Source organism: Macaca thibetana, chromosome 3 (genome assembly GCF_024542745.1).
Source record: "Macaca thibetana thibetana isolate TM-01 chromosome 3, ASM2454274v1, whole genome shotgun sequence".
Classification (NCBI taxonomy): domain Eukaryota; kingdom Metazoa; phylum Chordata; class Mammalia; order Primates; family Cercopithecidae; genus Macaca; species Macaca thibetana.
This window is the reverse complement of record NC_065580.1, coordinates 8,744,271-8,762,991: the sequence shown is the minus strand read 5'-3', so window position 1 is coordinate 8,762,991 and position 18,721 is coordinate 8,744,271. Positions and strand designations below refer to the sequence as shown.

General features: G+C 42.0%; 2 protein-coding genes across 7 annotated transcripts in view; both read right to left on the bottom strand.

Annotated features, from left to right (window-relative positions):
• RARRES2 (retinoic acid receptor responder 2) overlaps positions 1–18,721 on the bottom strand; it is a 647,965-nt gene that overhangs the window by 303,429 nt on the left and 325,815 nt on the right. The window lies entirely within an intron of this gene.
• GIMAP6 (GTPase, IMAP family member 6) lies at positions 10,531–17,332 on the bottom strand. 6 transcript variants are annotated; one of them, XM_050785903.1, is made up of 4 exons: positions 16,814–17,323; positions 16,302–16,409; positions 14,685–14,771; positions 10,531–12,966 (listed from the first exon to the last, which is right to left on the bottom strand). In XM_050785903.1, exons 1-4 carry the CDS (start codon positions 16,901–16,903, stop codon positions 12,397–12,399), a joined length of 855 nt encoding a protein of 284 aa, XP_050641860.1. In that variant the 5' UTR covers positions 16,904–17,323; the 3' UTR covers positions 10,531–12,396. The 6 variants fall into 6 exon arrangements, with proteins under 6 accessions (XP_050641860.1, XP_050641856.1, XP_050641859.1 ...); XM_050785899.1 differs by lacking the exon at positions 16,302–16,409 and adding an exon at positions 15,843–15,970 and having other exon boundaries at positions 10,531–13,400; positions 14,685–14,769; positions 16,814–16,907; XM_050785902.1 differs by lacking the exon at positions 16,302–16,409 and adding an exon at positions 15,843–15,970 and having other exon boundaries at positions 10,531–13,190; positions 14,685–14,769; positions 16,814–16,907.

The window sequence follows — 18,721 nt, the reverse complement described above, 5'->3', positions numbered from 1 at the left end:
AAGGAAACTGCATATCGCCACAAATAGATATAAAAATACTTAACAAAATAATAGCAAATCAAATCCAACAATATGTGAAAAGGGTAATCCAATAATACATCCTAACCAAATGGTTTACCCAGGACTGCAGAGTTCAGTCAATGCTCAAAACTGAAGTAATATAATTCACCACATTAACAGAATATAGCAAAAAAAAAAAATTATATGTTCTTGAGGTTATATGCAGAAAAAGAGAATTCGACAACATTCCACACTCAATCATAATAAAAACTCTCTGTCAACTGGGCATAGAAAAGAATTTCTTCAAATTTATTTACTTAAAGATCAAATAGCAAGATGGCATCCATGACAAAATTAGCTAAAAGTGCACTCATTGTAAAACATTAAACATGTTCCTCTACTATCCTCAGCATTTGGCTTCTACCTCATGTCAAAATCAAAATCCTAGCTTGTTAGTAAGGAGAAGGGGCGAATGGATAGAAAGCAGATATGCCCTTGTGTGCCCCTGTTTTCCTAGTGGCGACAGCATGGGCTTGATAACTGGAGCCATGTAACCTTCTTGGGTCATGCACAGCTTGGGTGAATTTGCTCTACACCTCACTCTAGAACTACCTAAATCTCACTTTCTAAGTTGTTGTCTTTTGACGACCTCACAGTCAAACTAAAGTCTTGTTCATTGTACACATGAACCAAGAATAGGTCAAGAAAATCAAACCTCGGAGCTTGAGTCTAGATCCAAAATAACAGTTTTGTTATAAGCTAAATGTCCTAGACATAAGCTTCAGAAAAACTCTTAAGGATGAAATATTGGAAAGCAATAGAGAACAGTTCAACCAGACAGAAAGTGAAGGAGTTTAGATCCTCAAAACAAGGAACTACATTTGGCCACATCCATATTTGAAAGACTTTGACACTCCTCAGACCAAGGCTAAAGGGATGAGTAGAACTCAAGTACCTAACAACGTCTTGTTTCCTGAGCCACCATCTGGAGAGACAAAACTCAGGACACGCATTCGACTGCTTTGTTTTTCTGCTTTCCTCTCTGGCTCCTTCCCCTAGAAGAGGCGGGGGTGGGGGTGAGGGTCCCATATCTTACTATTTAGATTTCTGTATAAAATGTTATCATCTAGTAACCAGGAAACCTGGGCCTTGTCATGACAATTGGAGAAATGATAAAATGCAGACAATCCATTCTGAAGAAAGTCCTCAGGCTAACAAGGCTGACAAAATTATATTAATATTTTTGAATGTTGGATGCTGATTATTTCTGCAGGTTTTTCTCTGTATGCCTATGAAACAAATATTGCATTTTCAAAAAAAACCTCAAGAATTAGCATGCATCAATGCCGCCTGGAGGGCTTGTTAAAATACAAAGTTTCTGAGTAAGGTGTGGGGTGGAACCTGGGAATTGGCATTCCTAACACCTAATGTTCAAGGCACTTCCCCCATATCCAGTGTTACTAGTAAATGACATGGTGCCAAAGACCCTTCTCCCCTGCAGGATTCTGAAGGAAATAGAACACACAAAGAACTCAGTCCAATCAGGCAAAATACCATCTTTTCACCAGAAGGATAAGACTTTCTAATAAAGATGGAGTGGAGACCAGAGCAGGGACCAGAGCCCAAAGTGAGTGTCTTAATCCTCCTAATGGAATGGAAGGGAGCTATTCCCGATCCTGAGCCACCTGACAACCACAGAGTGACAGCCCCAGGAGAGAAAACCAACAGAATTTGACCCAGGCGGAGCTGCTAGAAGGAGACCTTCATTGGTACCTGAGACAATTTATTAAGCAACTCCAGAGTTGCTTCCTCCTGGGTGTAGAGGGATAAACAGTTTCTCTTTCCAAGCCAGAGAGAGGAGAGTGAGCTTGGTATAGAAACGCCCAGTGCTGCCTTTGGTACCTTCCCCTGTAACTCTAAATCTCTAGGAAAGCTGCTGAAGCTTATACAATGCTGATCACTGTTATGATGGTGGGAACTAGGCAGAAAACTGAACTTCAAGTGAATGAACTTCAAGTGCATGAAATGGAGTAAGACAGAGGACAGTGGCACATGCAGAAGGAAGTAGGGGAAGGATGAGGAAGTGAGCGAAGAAAGTTCCCTGCAGGAGGGAGTTTGGACTCTGTGTGCTGTGGAAATGTGGCTTGAGCCAAGTTTTACCAATCTCCAAGGACAAGGGGATCGTGCATCTACTAAATGGGTGAGAAACATTTAGTGAGTGCTTTACACACTCCAGGACATTGGAATCCAACGGTGAACAAGGAAGTGTTCTTCATCAGCCACAACTGTAGGAGACAGACAGCAAGTAGTTAAAATATAAGATCAAAACTACTTTGTCCTGGGTATACACGAAATTGATTAGGTGTCTTTTTTGAGAAGGAAATGTTTCCACAAGAAGATCACATAGAAGGTTATTGTAAATGGTAAACTGAGGCACAATCAGATATATAGTGTTTATTTGTGTAACAAGCAATTCATGAATTGGGAAACACAAAACCAAAAGAGGCTTAGTGTTTCAGTGACAAAGAATCAAAGGCAAAGATTTATAGGATGAATGTGAAAGCAAAATAAATACAGTATTTGATTGTTTGCAGCTGTATCATCTTTTTTGGTTTATGTTGTTGGAAATCTGTAGTCGCATGATCATGTATTAGCTGGCTGCTTATGATTGGCTGAGATTAAGTTTCATTTCTGTTCAACATAAGCATTTACCAGAAATGACTCAAGTTAAAGTTTTGCTTATGTTTGCAGTTTAAGCAATGTTAAGGCTATTTTTAATTTTTCATTGGTTTCATTTGCTCAGCAATGTTTAGGCCCAGTCTCCATTTTAACTGTGCTTTAACAATTTTCCCTTTTAAATTATTTCCTCAGCAAGCTGGCAGTGTGACCAAATGGCATACCATTCCTCTCAGTTACCAATGTTGACGTAGTCCTTGGAAAGAAAAGTCAGGAAGATGTCATCAGTAATCGTTATGCTGGGGTTCAGAGTTACAAGGCTACTGTGAACAATTATGTGGCCAGTGTTGGTTTCCTTGAGTTGGCTGATCCTAAGGGCAATCTTTTGACATGTGAGTGGCCACTGGAAAGAATAAAAACCCTTGAGAGAATGTAATGCACCAGGGGGTAAACACAATAACTATAAGGAGAATAATAGCCAAGGATTGAAAAATTCCTCTGAGAAAAGATTCCCAGGAGTCAAATTTAATCAACTAAAGAAATCAATGGAGAAGGCAGGAGTTGTCTGATGAAAGATTTATATTTGTTTCTTAAGATCCTTTAAATTGAAGGCAACAATTTCTGATGTGTTAACATAGAAACATTTTTATCACTATAAGCAGAATCTTCTTCTTCCATTTTTTTATTTGTACAAATTTATAGGGAACATGTGAACTTTTGTTACATGTACATAACACACAGTGAAGGGTATTTAGGGTGTCCGTCAAATACAGTATATTTTTGTTTAACTATAGTCACCCTACTCTGCCATCAAACACTGAACTTATTACTTCTATCTAACTCTATGTTGGTACCCTTTAACCCAATTCTCTTCATCCACCCACTACTTTCCCAGTCTCTGCTATCTTTTCACTCTTTTCTACTTCCACATGATCGAATCTTTCAATTCCCACATATGATATTTCAGTTCCCACATGTGATATTTTTCTTTTTATGCTTGGCTTATTTCACTTAAGATAAAGACCTCCAGGGAGATCTGGCAAGATGGCCGAATAGGAACAGCTCTGGTCTGCAGCTCCCAGCAAGACCAGTGCAAAAGACCAGTGATTCCTGCATTTCCAAGTACATACACCAGGAACATAGTCATTTATTATTATGATCAAGTGTTATGTACTATAAATAATTGTATGTTCTATATGACTGGCAGCTATTCACACCAACATCACCACAAACACGTGAATAATGTGTTGCACTATGACATTCAATAGCTACAGTGTCACTAGGTGAATTTTTTAGTTCCATGATAACCTTATGAAACCACTGTAGTATATACAGCCCTTAATTTATCAAAATGGCATGACGTAGTACGTGACTATACTCAGTTTATATGAGCACTTATTTTTCTCTAGGCCAATTAAATATAGTTATTTTAATATTATTTCTAATAATACTATCCATAGGTGGAAGAAAATTACATATAAATAACATACACATATGTAGACATATATAAATATATAAACAGATGCAAATAGAGTCATGGCATCTCTTCTAAAAGTTTAGCCATGTATCAGGCATAATAATGTAAAACTCATTAGTTGGGTTCAAACTATGTTCTTGCCTGTTCAGATGGCTCAAGACTTTAATTAATATTTGTGTAAAGGGCATAAAATGTTTTCTATTTGTCTGTTTATTTCTAAAAGATTCTTCTTTTTCTCCCTACTTATGAGTCTTTTCTCTGACGCTTGCATTTAGAAGATTTAGACATCTCAAAGTCACAGAGAAAGGATGTTATGTTTTCTCCAGAAGGAGTTTTGGGACATATTTGCCTATTATCAGAAGTCAATCTTATTGAGACTGCAGATTACATTTTAGGTGAGTGACTGAGGAGACATCCACTGTATTTCCAATTAGTCTTTCTTCTTTTTATTCTTAGGTGGATGCTTTTACAATAACTTGGGAGTGTGTATAAGACCAAAAGTTAAATTTAGTTGTTCCAGATACCCCTGACTCATCTGAAGATCTAATTTTTTAAGGAAGTTGGTATTGATGAGGTTCAGATGGAAAAGACAAGAGACCAAAGAGGTTAGTAGGTTCAGAATAGTTTTCTATTAGCACACTGCAAAGATTTCCTTAAAGGGCTATTTTCTGAGTCATTCTGTGTTTTGGAATCTTTTGTACACAAATCAAAAAATGTATCTCATTGTATTTGAAACATTTGGGATTCCCCCCTCTTTTATTCCTAATGTACCCATAGATAAAAAATTTCATCTACAATAAAACTTCCCCATTATGGCCACTATAACTCTAAGTTATCTTCCTGAGATGCACCCATTTCTCTAGAAATGCACAGGTTCTAGGTCTGTAATTTTTAAACCTAAAATGCACTGGAGTTACAGACAGAGGAGTCCCAGACTCCTTAGATTTTGATAAACACATAATTCTCTGTTCTAAAATTCTACATCAGAGTTCCTTAACTGGACTCAGTCCAGTTCTTGTCAAACACCCAGTTCAACCTTTGAAATCCAAACCAGATTTTGGTTAGACCTAGTCTGGAAGCTAGTGTACACTATACTGGACCTGGTCCAGTTTCTGTCAATCACTCAGCTCAACCTCTGGATCCTTTCAGAAATAAAACTTCTCAAATAAACTTGTAGAGCTCAGGATGCAAAATGCAGAGAGCTCAGGGTGCAAATGCAGGATGCAAAATGCAAAATCTGAGAGGCACTTACCCGTAACCTTTAGATGCAGCAAGAAATTAACACAATGGGCTCAGCAAGTACCTATGCCTGGTTGCTTACTGCTTCTGGGGATTACAAGGGGATCCTTCAGATCCCATTTCTGACACCAAACTGGTAAAAATCAAGGCACAACAAAATTTTCAAGTTTATTTCAATAGCAAGCAATTCACGAATTGGGAAACACACAAACCAAAAGCAGTACTCTGATGACAAAGCATCAGAGGCAAGTATTTATAGGATGAATGCAGAAGCAAATTTGAAAATTATTTGATTGGTTGCTGTTATGAATTTGCATTTTCTCTTTACCTTGCTGGAAAGTTCATAGTCACTAATCATATGTTGATTGGCTGCTTATGAATGACTGAGATTAAGTTTTGTTTCTGTCTAGAAACGACAGAAATGACTCAAGTTAAATTAATTTACCAGAAATAACCCAAATTAAGTTTTGCTTATGTTTTCAATTTAAGCATCATTAAAGCTATTTTTAATGCCTAATTAGTTTTGTTTGCTCAGAACCCACTCTCCACTTTAATTTTGTTTTAACAAGATGAATGTTGATGTTCAATTATTTAGCTGTGCCAAAGTGTCTGTTATAAATGCAGTACCACTAATTCTCTTAAGTTCTCTGAGTCACAAAGAAAGAGCCGGGGATGACATTTCTTGTCATCCCTTTCCCCATATGGACCACATGAGAGTCCACCAACAAGAGGCACTCAGGTGAGATTTGGGAGGTGGATGAGAAAGAAGGAGAATCATTCTCTGGTAGTGACAGCAAAGAGACAATGGGTGAACCACAGATGCATATTACAGCAGACGAGCACCTGAAAGCCACCAGCTCCGTGCAGCAGTGAGTTTCCCCAGGCCTGTGCATTCCCAGCTCTCCAAAGCATGTGACAGTCTCTAATTCCCTGGATGGAAAGTGCATCCTACTTTTAATGCCTAAATGTGCTTCAGTTTTCCTAATTGACTCCTCTGTATCAGCTGAGGAACATGTAATGCTCTTTGGAAACAATGGAGGCAAAATAATTTTCAGAAATAACAGACCCCAGTAGTCCTGGGTTATAAAATATGAAAATGAGACTACTTACATCACAAGGGATTTGTGCCACATATCTAGCTAAATTCTTATTTGACAAGTGTAAAAGATTTTAAGATAATCTATACCACTAATTTATATTTTTGTCTTGAATTTACATCCTTCATAAATTTTGAAATATTTTGAGGCAAAACATTTCCAAAGTCTTTGTAAGACAGTGTCTTATATCACACTTCTCATCTAGTGCTCAAGAAAAATACTTGTGAATTTTCCAATTTTAGGTCAATTAGTCTTTGTTACTATTTAAAAAGTCTTGCCTCTATGGGCATTTTTTGGTGCCTTAATGGAAGCTATTTCATGTTTCCTATACATTTAATTTTTTAATTTTTTTCTGCCTTGTTTTCCAACAAAATTTTCTATAACTGAAGTAATAACTTATTTTACCTTCTCTCCAACTAAAAATGTTGTTTTGTGTGTGTGCAATAATTTAAGTTTTATTGCTGTCAGTCATAAGCTCAGATCCTATTAAACGTTGTTTAGTTTTTCGTTGGTAAATGTTTAATTCCGGCTCCAGGTGACTAACTTTGTCAATTCTGCTTTTGATTGTTGAGAGAAAGCTTTTTATCATGCACGCTATGTAACTGCTGAAAATGTCTCATCATAATAGTACACTCCGTTATCTTTCCTTTTTTTTTTAACACAACAAACAAGCTGTGTGTTTTCTTTTGCTGTGCTGTGGCATATTACTATTACTATTAATCATGAAATTTGTGACATATCTCCTGCTCATCTATAGTTCTCTTTCCTGTTCTAATTGTAGCACTAGCTTAATCATCTCCATTCAATTCTGCATCAGCATTGTGCCTTCACTTCAAAATTAAAAACTTGTCTATACTTATTTTAAGCTAAAAGGTAATTTGTGTTATAAGTAAAATAATACTTAGCATTTAATTTTAATTATCATTTACAATATAGATAGGTGTAACTATAACTCATACTGTCTACATAAAATATTGAAATAAAGATATTATATCCTGATTAAAAAATTATTCAAACTGAATCAATCCTTTGACACTGACTAGATCAGTGATGTATCTACATGTGGTGCTGAAAACAATCCATATGGCAACACATTTGCAGTCCAATACAGATGCATCTCTATTTTCAAATTATTTCTTCTTCTTCTTCTTCTTCTTCTTCTTCTTCTTCTTCTTCTTCTTCTTCTTCTTCTTCTTCTTCTTCTTCTTCTTCTTCTTCCTCCTCCTCTTCTTCTTCTTTCTTTTTTCTTTTTTTAAGAGATGGGGTTCCACCATGTTGCCCAGGCTGATCTTGAAATCCTGGGCCAATTTACCTCCAATGTTAGCCTCCCAAAGTGCTGGAATTACAAGTGTGAGCCACCATGCCTGGCTCAGACGCTTCTCAACTTACAACAGAGTTACGTCCTGATAAATCCATTGTAAGGTGAAATATTGAAAGTCTAAAATGCACTCAATAAACCTAACCTACCGGTCGTTATAGCTTGGCAACACAGTACACTGCAGGGTATCAGTTGTTTACCAGAGTAATCGTGTGCTGACTGGGAGTTGCAGCTCATTGCCACAGCTGAGCTTTGTGAGAGGGTATCACGTGGCTTTCTACTGCATGCACAGAACTTTCATATCTTCATCAAGTCAAGAAATCCTAAGTCAAACCATCATAAGTCAGGGATGATCTGTAATATCTTAAGTGATGCAATAGTTAGAGGTATTTCCACCAAAATAGTAAAGTTGTGTTTCATGGTTAAATATTTTACATGGTTTCAAAATTTAAAAGTAATGACAACTGAATAAAATTTAAAATTTAGTTTCTCAGGTGTACCCCTATATATTAAGTGCTCAGTAGCCACATGTGGATAATAGCTACCCTATTGGATACTGTCATTTCCAGAAAATACTCAAATGTGGAATTTTAACACACACTTCTACATAACCCATGAGTGAAAAGACATCACAAGAAATATAGAAAGTATTTTAAAAGAATGATAGTGAAAATAGAATATTTTAAAATGTGGGGCAGGCATGGTGGCTCATGCCTGTAATCTCACCACTTTGGTAGGCTGAAGCAGGAGGACTGCTTGAGCTCAGGAGTTTGAGACCAGCCTGGGCAACAAAGTGAGACCCCATCTCTACAAAAACTAAAAAATTCAACTGGGTGTGGTGATACATGCCTGTGGTCCAAGGTACACAAGAAGCTGAGGTGGGGGAATTGCTTGAGCCCAGGAGGTTGAGGCTTTAGTGAGCCATGATCATGCCACTGTACACCAGCCTGGGCAACAGAGCAAGATCCTGTCTCAAAAAAAAAAAAAAAAAAAAAAAGAAAGGTAAAAATGTGTGAGATATAGATAAACATGCACAGAAGGACATTTTATAGCTTTATAGTTATATGTTTGAAAAGAAGAATTTTTAATAAGAAAAAGGATATTGTAGGTAATATGTTATAGAGGCTTTGGATATTATATCTTCTGCAGAATATTGAGTTTGCTCCAACAGGCACTTAAATTACTGACAGATCGCTTTTGCCTTGGGAAGGCTTGATCTTAGACATCATTAGAAGGGTTTGCTTTAATTTTGCCCTTCCTTCTAGGGCAAGTCTCTTAGTTCTGAGATGCAGTACTTAATCCTAAAATATGACCCTTTTGGTATTTTAGTGGAAATATACAAGTTTTCCAAGGTCTTCTGACTTGATGGACTGGAACTTGCAATTTTCTTTGCTACTGTGGGCAACTGCTGACATCTCTGATCAGTTCTTTCAACCTCCACAGAAGTTTTCCTGGGATCCTCTGGAGAGTACCCTGTGCTTGTACAGTTCAGGCTCAGCCAAGGATTTGAAGGGAGAAATGCAGAGCTTTTGGTGCCCACCCCAGAAATCCCCACCACTCCATCTCCCCGCTCTGCAGCTCTTTTATTTTGGGGAGTTCCCATGTAAATTTTTACATGCTCTGGTTGTCCCAGGCTCCATCCTGCCAACCTCCAGGCCACTGTGAACATCTGGTGTGTGCTGTTTCTGCATCCAGACTGAATACTGCCTTAATGTGAAAAATCACATCGAGATGAGACCAGTGTGCTCCCCTCATCTTAAGGGTCATGTTCTCTGCAACAATGTCTACCTGCATTTGACCATTTCCCATGCCTTCAAAGTTGTTTTCTTAGTATTATAATTTTGAATTTTCTATACACTTTATAAATGTTATCACAAAAAGGTTAGAGGCTGAAACCTTTCTGTGACACTCCACACCTGCTTTGATCCACCAAGGAAGAAAATCCCTATACTGACTGAGCTCAAATTCTCCAAATCCCTGTTTTTTCATCCTTCACTTTAGTGTAGAGATATTTTTAACAGACTCTATAAGCTGCTATTATCACAGCTTTGGCCAAGACAACCCTCCCTCATCACCATCACCCCCCACCACTAATTTCTTACCGGTTGATAGACTAGAGTTTCTAGAACATACCCACACATGCCTTCCCCATTCTCTGAAGTTGAAAGAGTGAGAGCTATGCAGAGACATCTGCCCCTGTTCCTGAAATGTCATGGGAGATATCTTTCCTGGTGCTTAGTCAAAAAGGAAAGAAAACACCATATTTGAGGTAATTAAAAACAACCTTTAATGAATGACATGTTTTGAGTGCCTTGCCAGTTAGTCGCTGAATGGATCTCATTTGGTCAAATGCTTGTGTTTTCTCCTATGACATTACTTAAGTTAATAGAGTTAAAATAATAGTGTCAAAATTTACAAAATTACCTCCTATCTGAATGAAAATGCAAATGATTCTAACTTTTACTTCAGTAGCTCTGGAGTTTTAAGTCTGTTCACTTAGAAATAAAATGGTCTTGACTAACTTATACTTAAACTATTTACCAGTTCCCTCAAACTTAACATAAATGTAAGACATTGCCAACTAGAATACCAATAAGATTTTTTTTGGGGGGGGGGAAATTACACAATGATTTTAACTTTCACATAGAAGAAAAAAATGCCTGAGAATCGCAAGGTAAATATGAAAATGAAGACTGAGGCAAAAATTGGCTCCCACATTATAGTCAAAGCCACTGTAACCAAATCAATATTTTATTCATACAGGAGTAGAAAAGTAGAACACATGAACAGAAATAAAGATTCTGACACAAATCTTAAGGAGTGTGAATGAGAATCGAATGTATGATAAACGTTGCATTTTCAGTTCAATGGGAAATTGATTGCTTACTTACTAAATGATTGTGGCACAAAGGCCATCTTCAGCATACACCAAATAACTCTGTGCTCTGCTTTGAGACACTTTTCTGAATCTGTTAGCAAGAGAACTGCTGAAGCTTTCTCAGATGTCTGCTGTGTTCTAGGGAAGCTGGGGGATGGCCTCAGAGCAGGAGGCCATAGATTGGGTGTCTGGCTGTTGAGAATCTCCAACAGCGGACAAGTGTCCAGGTAGACCTGAGGCTGTGCCCTGCAATTTCTGATCATCTCCCAGCACTGTCCCCACAAGCTGTACTTCCCACCCCTCTCAGGAGAAAGTAGCAAAAGACCCCCTGCCAGGCAGCTTGAAGAAAGGAAAAGAGGAATATATTGGGGAGCAGTTTCCCCATTGTCTCCTATTATCTTCCCAAATGTTGGTCAACTCCCCAGGAGCATCTTGGACCTCAGAGAAGCTGGGGTGCACCCGAGGCACATCAGTCTCCTCTTGCAGGCAGGCGGCTTCATGCCTGAGGCCTGAGTCAGGCTGATATCCTACTCCCTTCTCATGCTGTCCAGTATCACTTCTTATAAGCCCCAACTGTAACAACAGCCTTCCAGGAAAACATCATGGACTTCAGAGTTCTCCCATAGACCAGGTAGGCTGCCTTGCAAGATGTTTAAGTCACTCCACTGCTTCCTTTGCAGGTCCCCTTTCTTGCCTGCCTCCTTGCATTCGACCCCCACAAATACCTTGCTAGGGAACCCGTTTGCACATGCAGACACTCACCCCATCCACATGCTCCCGTTATCAAGGGAGAAGGGAGGGGTGGCAGTGAAGGGTGCAGCAGGTTGAAAGTAGTCTGTGCCTTCTAGGAGGTAAAGGCAAATATCATGAGTGGCCATGAAACCCAGGGAAAAGGGGAAGTAACAGATGCAAGTCGTCTCTAATATAAGTCTACCTTGATGGGGTGGTGTGACCTCCTCTGCCCAAGTCCACTTGCATCTCTAGGGGCTTCCATGTTCTGTAGCCACGACAAGGAACCACCTTCTTGACCACAGCCTAGCTTCTTGGATACCTTGCCCCCGACTTCTCCCATCATTCCCATTAGGATGTTCCAATGGGGCTTGTTTGTTACAGTTCAAGAGTGAACAAAAGGGCTGCTCTCCTGCCTCCATCCCTGTTCCTCCTTGCTCTCCTCTCAGCCCAGTCTCCAACCCTCCCCATGTCTCAGCACCACTGCCATGTTCCAGCCACCAGACACAACAGGCACCTTAAACCATCATGGTGTGGGGAGAGATGAGAAGTCATCTGGTCAACAGCTCGCACAGAGCTGCTGCACCAAGTGTGACTGCATGACTCCAGTGCAGTCAAAAGCTGTGGAAGTTACACAGAAGTAAAAGATACAGGCCTGCCCTCAAGAAACTTTGGTTCTATCAGAGTATAGGCAAGTAAACCATGAAAGGCAATGCCAGTGAGATAGAAGGTCCAATAGGAAGACAGCACGCTGTTGGCGCACAGAGGAGGGAGGACCCAGATGTTCTAGAAGAAGGAATGAAGAAACTGGGATGTGATCTGGGCACACTAGACCCCGTCCTCCAGCCCCATGCCTCTCTTCCTACACCAGACATCATGACCTGGAGACTGGGAAGCACTCCATGGGATGGAAAGAGAAACAGAGGACTGGACACAGGGGTGCAAGGGCTGATGGTGTCCTTGGCTCAAGTCCAGCACAGGCTCAAAGGTCAGCCCTCCCCAACAGGCGTCTGTGGGCTTCCTCAGATTCCTTCTGGATCTGGGACAGTCCTTCCATCCATGACTCTTCACCAGGCACGTCCTCAGAGCCCTGATCCTGTGTTACTTTCCTTTCCTGTAGTTCTTTGAGCGACAAGTTTTGCTGGGTATATTGGTAAGCCTTGTTGCTGTAATAGTTGCCTTCGTTTTCCCACAAGATGGCTTTGACATTCTCCATAAGCTCTTGCAGTTGGGCCTCCTGCTCCTCCCCCTGAGCCCTGTTGTTGAAGCTGCAATGGCGCCGTGCAACGGTCACATCCAGCTGGGCAAGGGCCTGGTTGTCGGTCTCTCGCACATAGTCTTCCAGGGAGCCGCCAGCCAGGTCTTCCTTCCGGGTGAACACCAGGATGGTGTGACCCAGAACCCCCACTCCAAAGACCTCCTGCAGGCGTCTGACCACCTGCTGATCCTCATCTGTGAACCGGCCCAGCTGTGTCACCAGGAGCACAGCGTGGGGCCCTGGGGAGGATAAGATGATGGCTTGGCGGATAGCGGCTGCCGCCTCCGGCAGGACCTGGGAGGACAAAATGTCAGGTGTGTCAATCACCTCAAGTTCCTTCCCAGCCCACTCTCGGCTCCCTCTCTGGGAGGTCTTGGTCACGGGTCTGGTGCTGAGTTTAGACTCAAAGACGTCCCTGCCAAGGATGCTGTTTCCTGTTGCACTTTTCCCACTTCCTGTTTTCCCCACAAGAATGAGCCTCAGTCTCCTTCGGGTCTTCTGTTCTTTCTCCCTTAGACCTAGAAGTATCCAAAGAAAGCAGAAGGAACTGGGGTTAGGGCCCATGTACCCCATCTTGTTCTCACCAGAAGCCCCTGGGTGTACCCCCAGACTGCAGGGGCAGATTGTCAAAGACCAACATCTGCCCTGAAACCAGCGCTGGGCCACCATTCTGGGTCCACATTCTTGAAGGTGGGGCTGAACATTCTCTCCCAGTGAAAGAGTGGAGCCTAGAGAGAAAAGCGAGACTTGGCCAATAGAACACCAAGACACCCAATACCAGGGTTTTTAGATATGACTGGGGAAGAAGGCAGGAAGGAAATTCCCTTCTCCTGGTCTTGCAGGTCCCAAGACCCAGAGCACATAAAGAAGTGACAAGTAATAGCCGGTTTCCCAGTCTTGTCTCCACTGAAGACATTGATGTATCTCAGATGACAGAGCATGAAGCTGGCATGTGGCAGCATGGGAGCAGTCACTTCCTGGGTACCAACAGGCCTTGCTGTGGCCTGCCAGCCACCCTTGGCTCTGACCCACACACCAATTCTAACTGAGTGACACTGGCCCCCCTCCAGCTTCCCCAAGGTGGTTGGAAAGGAATTCGAGTGAATGGGCAGGAGTCTGGGCAGTAGATGTTCTTCCCCACCCACCTAGCCCAGTGCAGAGCCAGAGGAGACAGGAACCCCCATCTGAGAAGCCTGGAGCTAGCACACACCACTGGACTTTACTAAAGCCAAATGCATCACTTGAGATCTGGAGAGGATTCTTAAGGGAATAGCTAACTTTGATTGCTGTAACAAAAGGTCAAACCGGTGTTAGCACAGGTATTGGTAATTGGTAACCTATTGTAGTAGGTTAACATGGCTTTTTCCAGATGGCTCAGGCCATTTAAGTTCATAAAGTAAAAGGTCATTCATATTAAAATACATAATGAATCACAAATAATGTATTCTGGCCAGGAAAGGGCTGGGTTTCCAGCTTTTCTAAATCCTGCCTGAAAGTTAAGCGCCTGACCCTGTGCAATGGCTTTAGGGAAAGGGACGCCCTCGATAAGGCAGAGCCCAGATGTGAGGCAGCAGCCAAGTACATTCTGCTTGTTCGCAAGGCGCTTTCAACCTTACAACCGTGACAGCTCCACTTTGGAGTCAGTCAAACACCCACACAGGGTCTTGGTCCAAGGCCACTTATTTTTGTCACACCCACTGTCAGCACATCCTTCCTGAGGAAGAACATCCACCATGTGAAAGCCTTTCCTTTGGGACTGGCATGGTGAGTTAGTCATTGGTGCTATTTTTTGCCTCCTTTTATCTACCATACCTACCCGGGGGTCTTTTTTCTTATTTTGGCTAGTGATAAGAAGGGCCCTACCTCAAAGACCTCTGATGGTGACTGAGGTGGGTAAATTTCTGCGACCAGGGGACACCAGCTGCCTCTCCAAGCACATCATGGTGGCGGAGCTGTGTCCCACCTGCACCCCAAATGTTTCCCACCCGCTCCTCTCTCCTCATTCGCTTTACCTCCTGACAGCTCCAGCACAGGATCCTGGGACAGCTCTTCTCGGGGATTCTCCTGGGGCATGTGTTCACATTCATCTTCCTCCATCTACATAAAAAAAAAAATCATATGTTCTACTGACTTTCCAAATGAGTTTCAACAGCTACCTGCCTTTCGCCTTTCTCTTGCCAGGGGAAAGTTTTTTGCATTAGTTTAGGGTTGGGGTGGGACTGAGTGAGGCAATGGAAGAAGGGGTCTAAGACACTCTCTGCTGTCTTTAGGGACCCTATTTCTTTAGGGACCCTATCCCCCGCCCCCTCCACTGTGGTCTCCATAAGTTTAAGAGATTTTACAGATAAAGGTGCAACTGGCCTGGGACCTGAGGAATGGATGATATTTGGATAGACACAGGGTCTGGAACTGTTCTGGGAGGTGGGGGGAGGTGGAGGGGGAGGCAGTGGGGAGAAGGTGGGGGAAGGAGAGGAGGAAGAGGAGGAGGAGGAGGAGGAGGAAGGGAAGCACAGAAGCAGGTGTGATTCTGATCCTGTGTGCCCTGGGAGCAGTAGGAAGTCTAGTGTGCCTGGAGGACGTGAATGAGTAGGATGTTGTTGGAAGGGTCTTGGGGCCAGACTTTGGAGAAGACTGTGCAGTGAGGATTGCAGAGAACTGGGATTGCAGGGGCTGAGCTGGGAAGGAAGCCAGAGACTTCAGGGGAGATGCAACCACCAGTTAGGTCTACCTAGGCCTCAGCATCCCATCAGTATGAATGTTGGACCTGAACCAGATGCCTGTGAATGTCTCTTCCCCAATTAAGGTCCCAACATACTTCATAACATTTTTTAGAGCAATTCTTAGTCCTCTTTGCAAATTAGGGACACATCATTCCCAACCAGGAACTCCTGTCCCCCTTCCCATGACAGCAATGTGTCCTGGCTTCATGGACTAACACAGTTCTGTATGTCAAGATCCCATAAGGTTCTCTCTGCGGATTTTCTCTGTGCGACTGAGGAGGAAGTTGCATGGTCCATGACTGTTTTTCCAGATCATGTAGGACATTCATAACCAGATGAAACAGATCCAGATGAAGGGTCTGGGGTGTGGGGAAACCTAAGTCCAGGGGAACCTGATAGACAGGTTTTTCTCATTGCCACGTTGTTGTATTTTTGTTCTACTCTGCTCACCTGGCAAACACTCCAGTCCTCCCCAGATCCCAGGAGTGTATATGTGGATATTGCTTTATGATTGGTAGATATCAATTTTGCAGTGCTGGGCTGGGGATGGAGGGAGTCCAGGAAGGTCTGGTGACTTTCTAGCAAGAGAGAAAAAGCAGACCAGGCAGACAGCCTTACTCAAACTTGAACAGCCAGATTCTGGAAAGAGTCCAATATTTCACCTACCAAAGGGAGTTCAGTTCTTCCTAACTGGTGGTCTCTCAATCTCTTTGTCCCTGACTTCCTTACATCCCTGGTGGAAACTGAGGCAGCACTTTACCAATGTAATCTCATTCCTCCTTTAGAGAGAACAGGCAGGCAGCTTAACAGGAAACAACAGCCGGGTGGGACTAGGCTGTGGCATGCAGGAACCTGCAGTGTGCCCTCGCAGGGTTTTGGGGGAACGGGTCTGCACCCAAGGTGCCTCCCTGCCTCCTCCTGGACCCTGCCTGGAATGGCGCCTCCCATATTGGCCACAGTGTGTGTTGTCTCCAACACAGAAGATGGAACAGATAGTACCATCCTTGTCATGTTGCTCTGGAAGAAAGCAAAACTCAGAGAAGCATCTTGCCAAATATTAAACAGTGACTTTGTCACAGGGCAAAAAGTTCTCCAGACTTGTTGGTCACAGCTCTTTTTATCACATCACAAACCTGCACACACCACAGCACACAAAAATACACAACACACACACACAAAACACATGTACCACTCACACACATGCAGATGAACACACAAACACATACACACACAAACACAAATATACATACACAACACACACATATGCAAACAACACTCACATACACATACAACACAAACATCACACACACAAATACCACTCACATTCATGTTAACACATACAAACACGTAAACACACATATACAACACAAACACCCACACATACACATCCAAATATGACACACACAATTACTCAGACTTACCTCTGCACCAGCTAACAGGGAAGAGAAAGGGCCACGTTTCTTGTCTCTCAGCCACACACTCTCACGGAGGAGGCAGAGGAAAGCTTCCATGGTGTATGAACAACATGGAGGACAAGGCCGATGTTTGCTTATATTTTCAGCAAAACGTGATCGAAGAGCTGGGCTGGAGACCTGCCTTGAAACAGCAGTGTCTGCTGGAGATGGAGGAACAGGAAGTGGGCAGGAACACCCGCCCTCCTGAGTCAGGGAGCCTACTGTTGCACTTTGCAGCCTCGGAAGTAGAAAAAGGGAGGATACTAGTGGTGGGATTATTTTTATCCTGAGCCAGGATAACTAGAACTCAGAGCTTAAAAAAAAAGCAGATGCCTCAGAAAGACCTGTGTCAGGAAGAGTGACTTTCTCCTGATCTCTCTTTTCTAAACCCCACCCCCTCCCCAGGGAACTTCTATGCCTCAGTATTGGAGCAAATGGTCATTGTCTCCTTTCTTCCCCAGCCTCTCCTTCCTTTAATAGTTTCTCTCAGGACAAGGTCTGATACTCATTACCTGTAAGGCATGAATCATTGGCAATGACAATTGTTACAGCTTCTAGAAGATCTGCACTATAAGAAGAGGGAAAATACAAAATAATGTCTAAAATGTAGGGTTAAAGAGAGCACTTGTTATGTAGGGTTAAAGAGAGCACTTGTTATGGGAGAAGAACAATATTTTAAACAGAGGCTAAGGGAGAAAAAACCTCAGCATCCTCAAAAACATGTTTTCTAGGACTTTACTGACAGGTCTGATCACTGTGGCTAAAGGGAAGCCATTGAAGGAAGAAATTGAGAACATAGGAGCATAGGTGATGATATTGTTACCACATGATTTTAAAATGTTAAGATTCCCTTAAAAAAATCCACTCAATCTACCATAATAGTTCTAATTTTCTTTTGTTCTGTTCTGGTTGATAGTCATGGTGTATTTACTAAAATTGTTACATAGTATGTGTGTGTGTGTGTGATATATATATATATATATCTTCTAATGTTCTACTTAAATTATTCTGTAAATATCCTGACATAATTAATTTTTTTTGAGACAGAGTCTTATTCTGTCACCCAGGTTGGAGTACAGTGGTGTGATATCAGTTCACTGCAACCTCATCCTCCCAGGTTCAAGTGATTCTCATGCCTCAGCCTCCCGAGTAGCTGGAATTAGAGGTGTCCGCATGCCCAGCTAATATTTTGTATTTTTAGTACAGACAGGGTGTTGCCATGTTGGCCAGGCTGGTCTTGAACTCCTGACCTCAAGTGATCTGCCCACCTTGGCCTCCCAAAGTGTTGGGATTATGGGCATGAGCCACCGTGCCTGGCCTAACATGATTAATTCTTAAAAGTCATGTGTTGATCTTTACCATTCCATTGCCTAAGTATTTGGAAAGTATTTAGAATGTTATTACTCCACCCATAATTGAAATTAACCATCTATTTTGAATTTTAATCATTTCCATCTTCTGCAAGCTGACCCTGGAGAGTTGCCAGACCTGTGGTTGACTGAGCAAGCCAGGGATCATTCAGCTCAGTGTTCAGTCAGTCATGAGACTTGGGAAGTGTTTGTTACTGCAAGGTAATCTGGCCTAACCTGATTGATACAGCATATGAATCTGATGTTGGTTCTTTTGGGTTGTTTTTTATTTTTTGTTTTTCTTTTTCGCTGACTCTCACTTTTGGTGATTTCTTTTCTGGAATTACATTCACAGTCTTTGACTGTGAACTTAAGTATGGAAATCCTTGGGATTGAAATCAAGGTGGCTTTACTCCAAAGAGGATTTGTGTATATTTTTATCAGGAACTGACAAGGGGGTGCTGGCACTACTAAACTGAGACCACTTCAACCCCATTTTCAGATTTCTGGCTTAATCCAGAAATTC

Bases quoted from the DNA above. Each gene is read 5' to 3' on its own strand.
- GIMAP6 (XM_050785899.1), bottom strand. From the start codon at position 14,769: ATGGAGGAAGATGAATGTGAACACATGCCCCAGGAGAATCCCCGAGAA. The intron at 13,401-14,684 runs GTAAAGCGAATG...TTTTCTCTCTAG, and splicing joins TGTGCTGGAGCTGTCAGGAG to GCTCCACTCTTTCACTGGGA.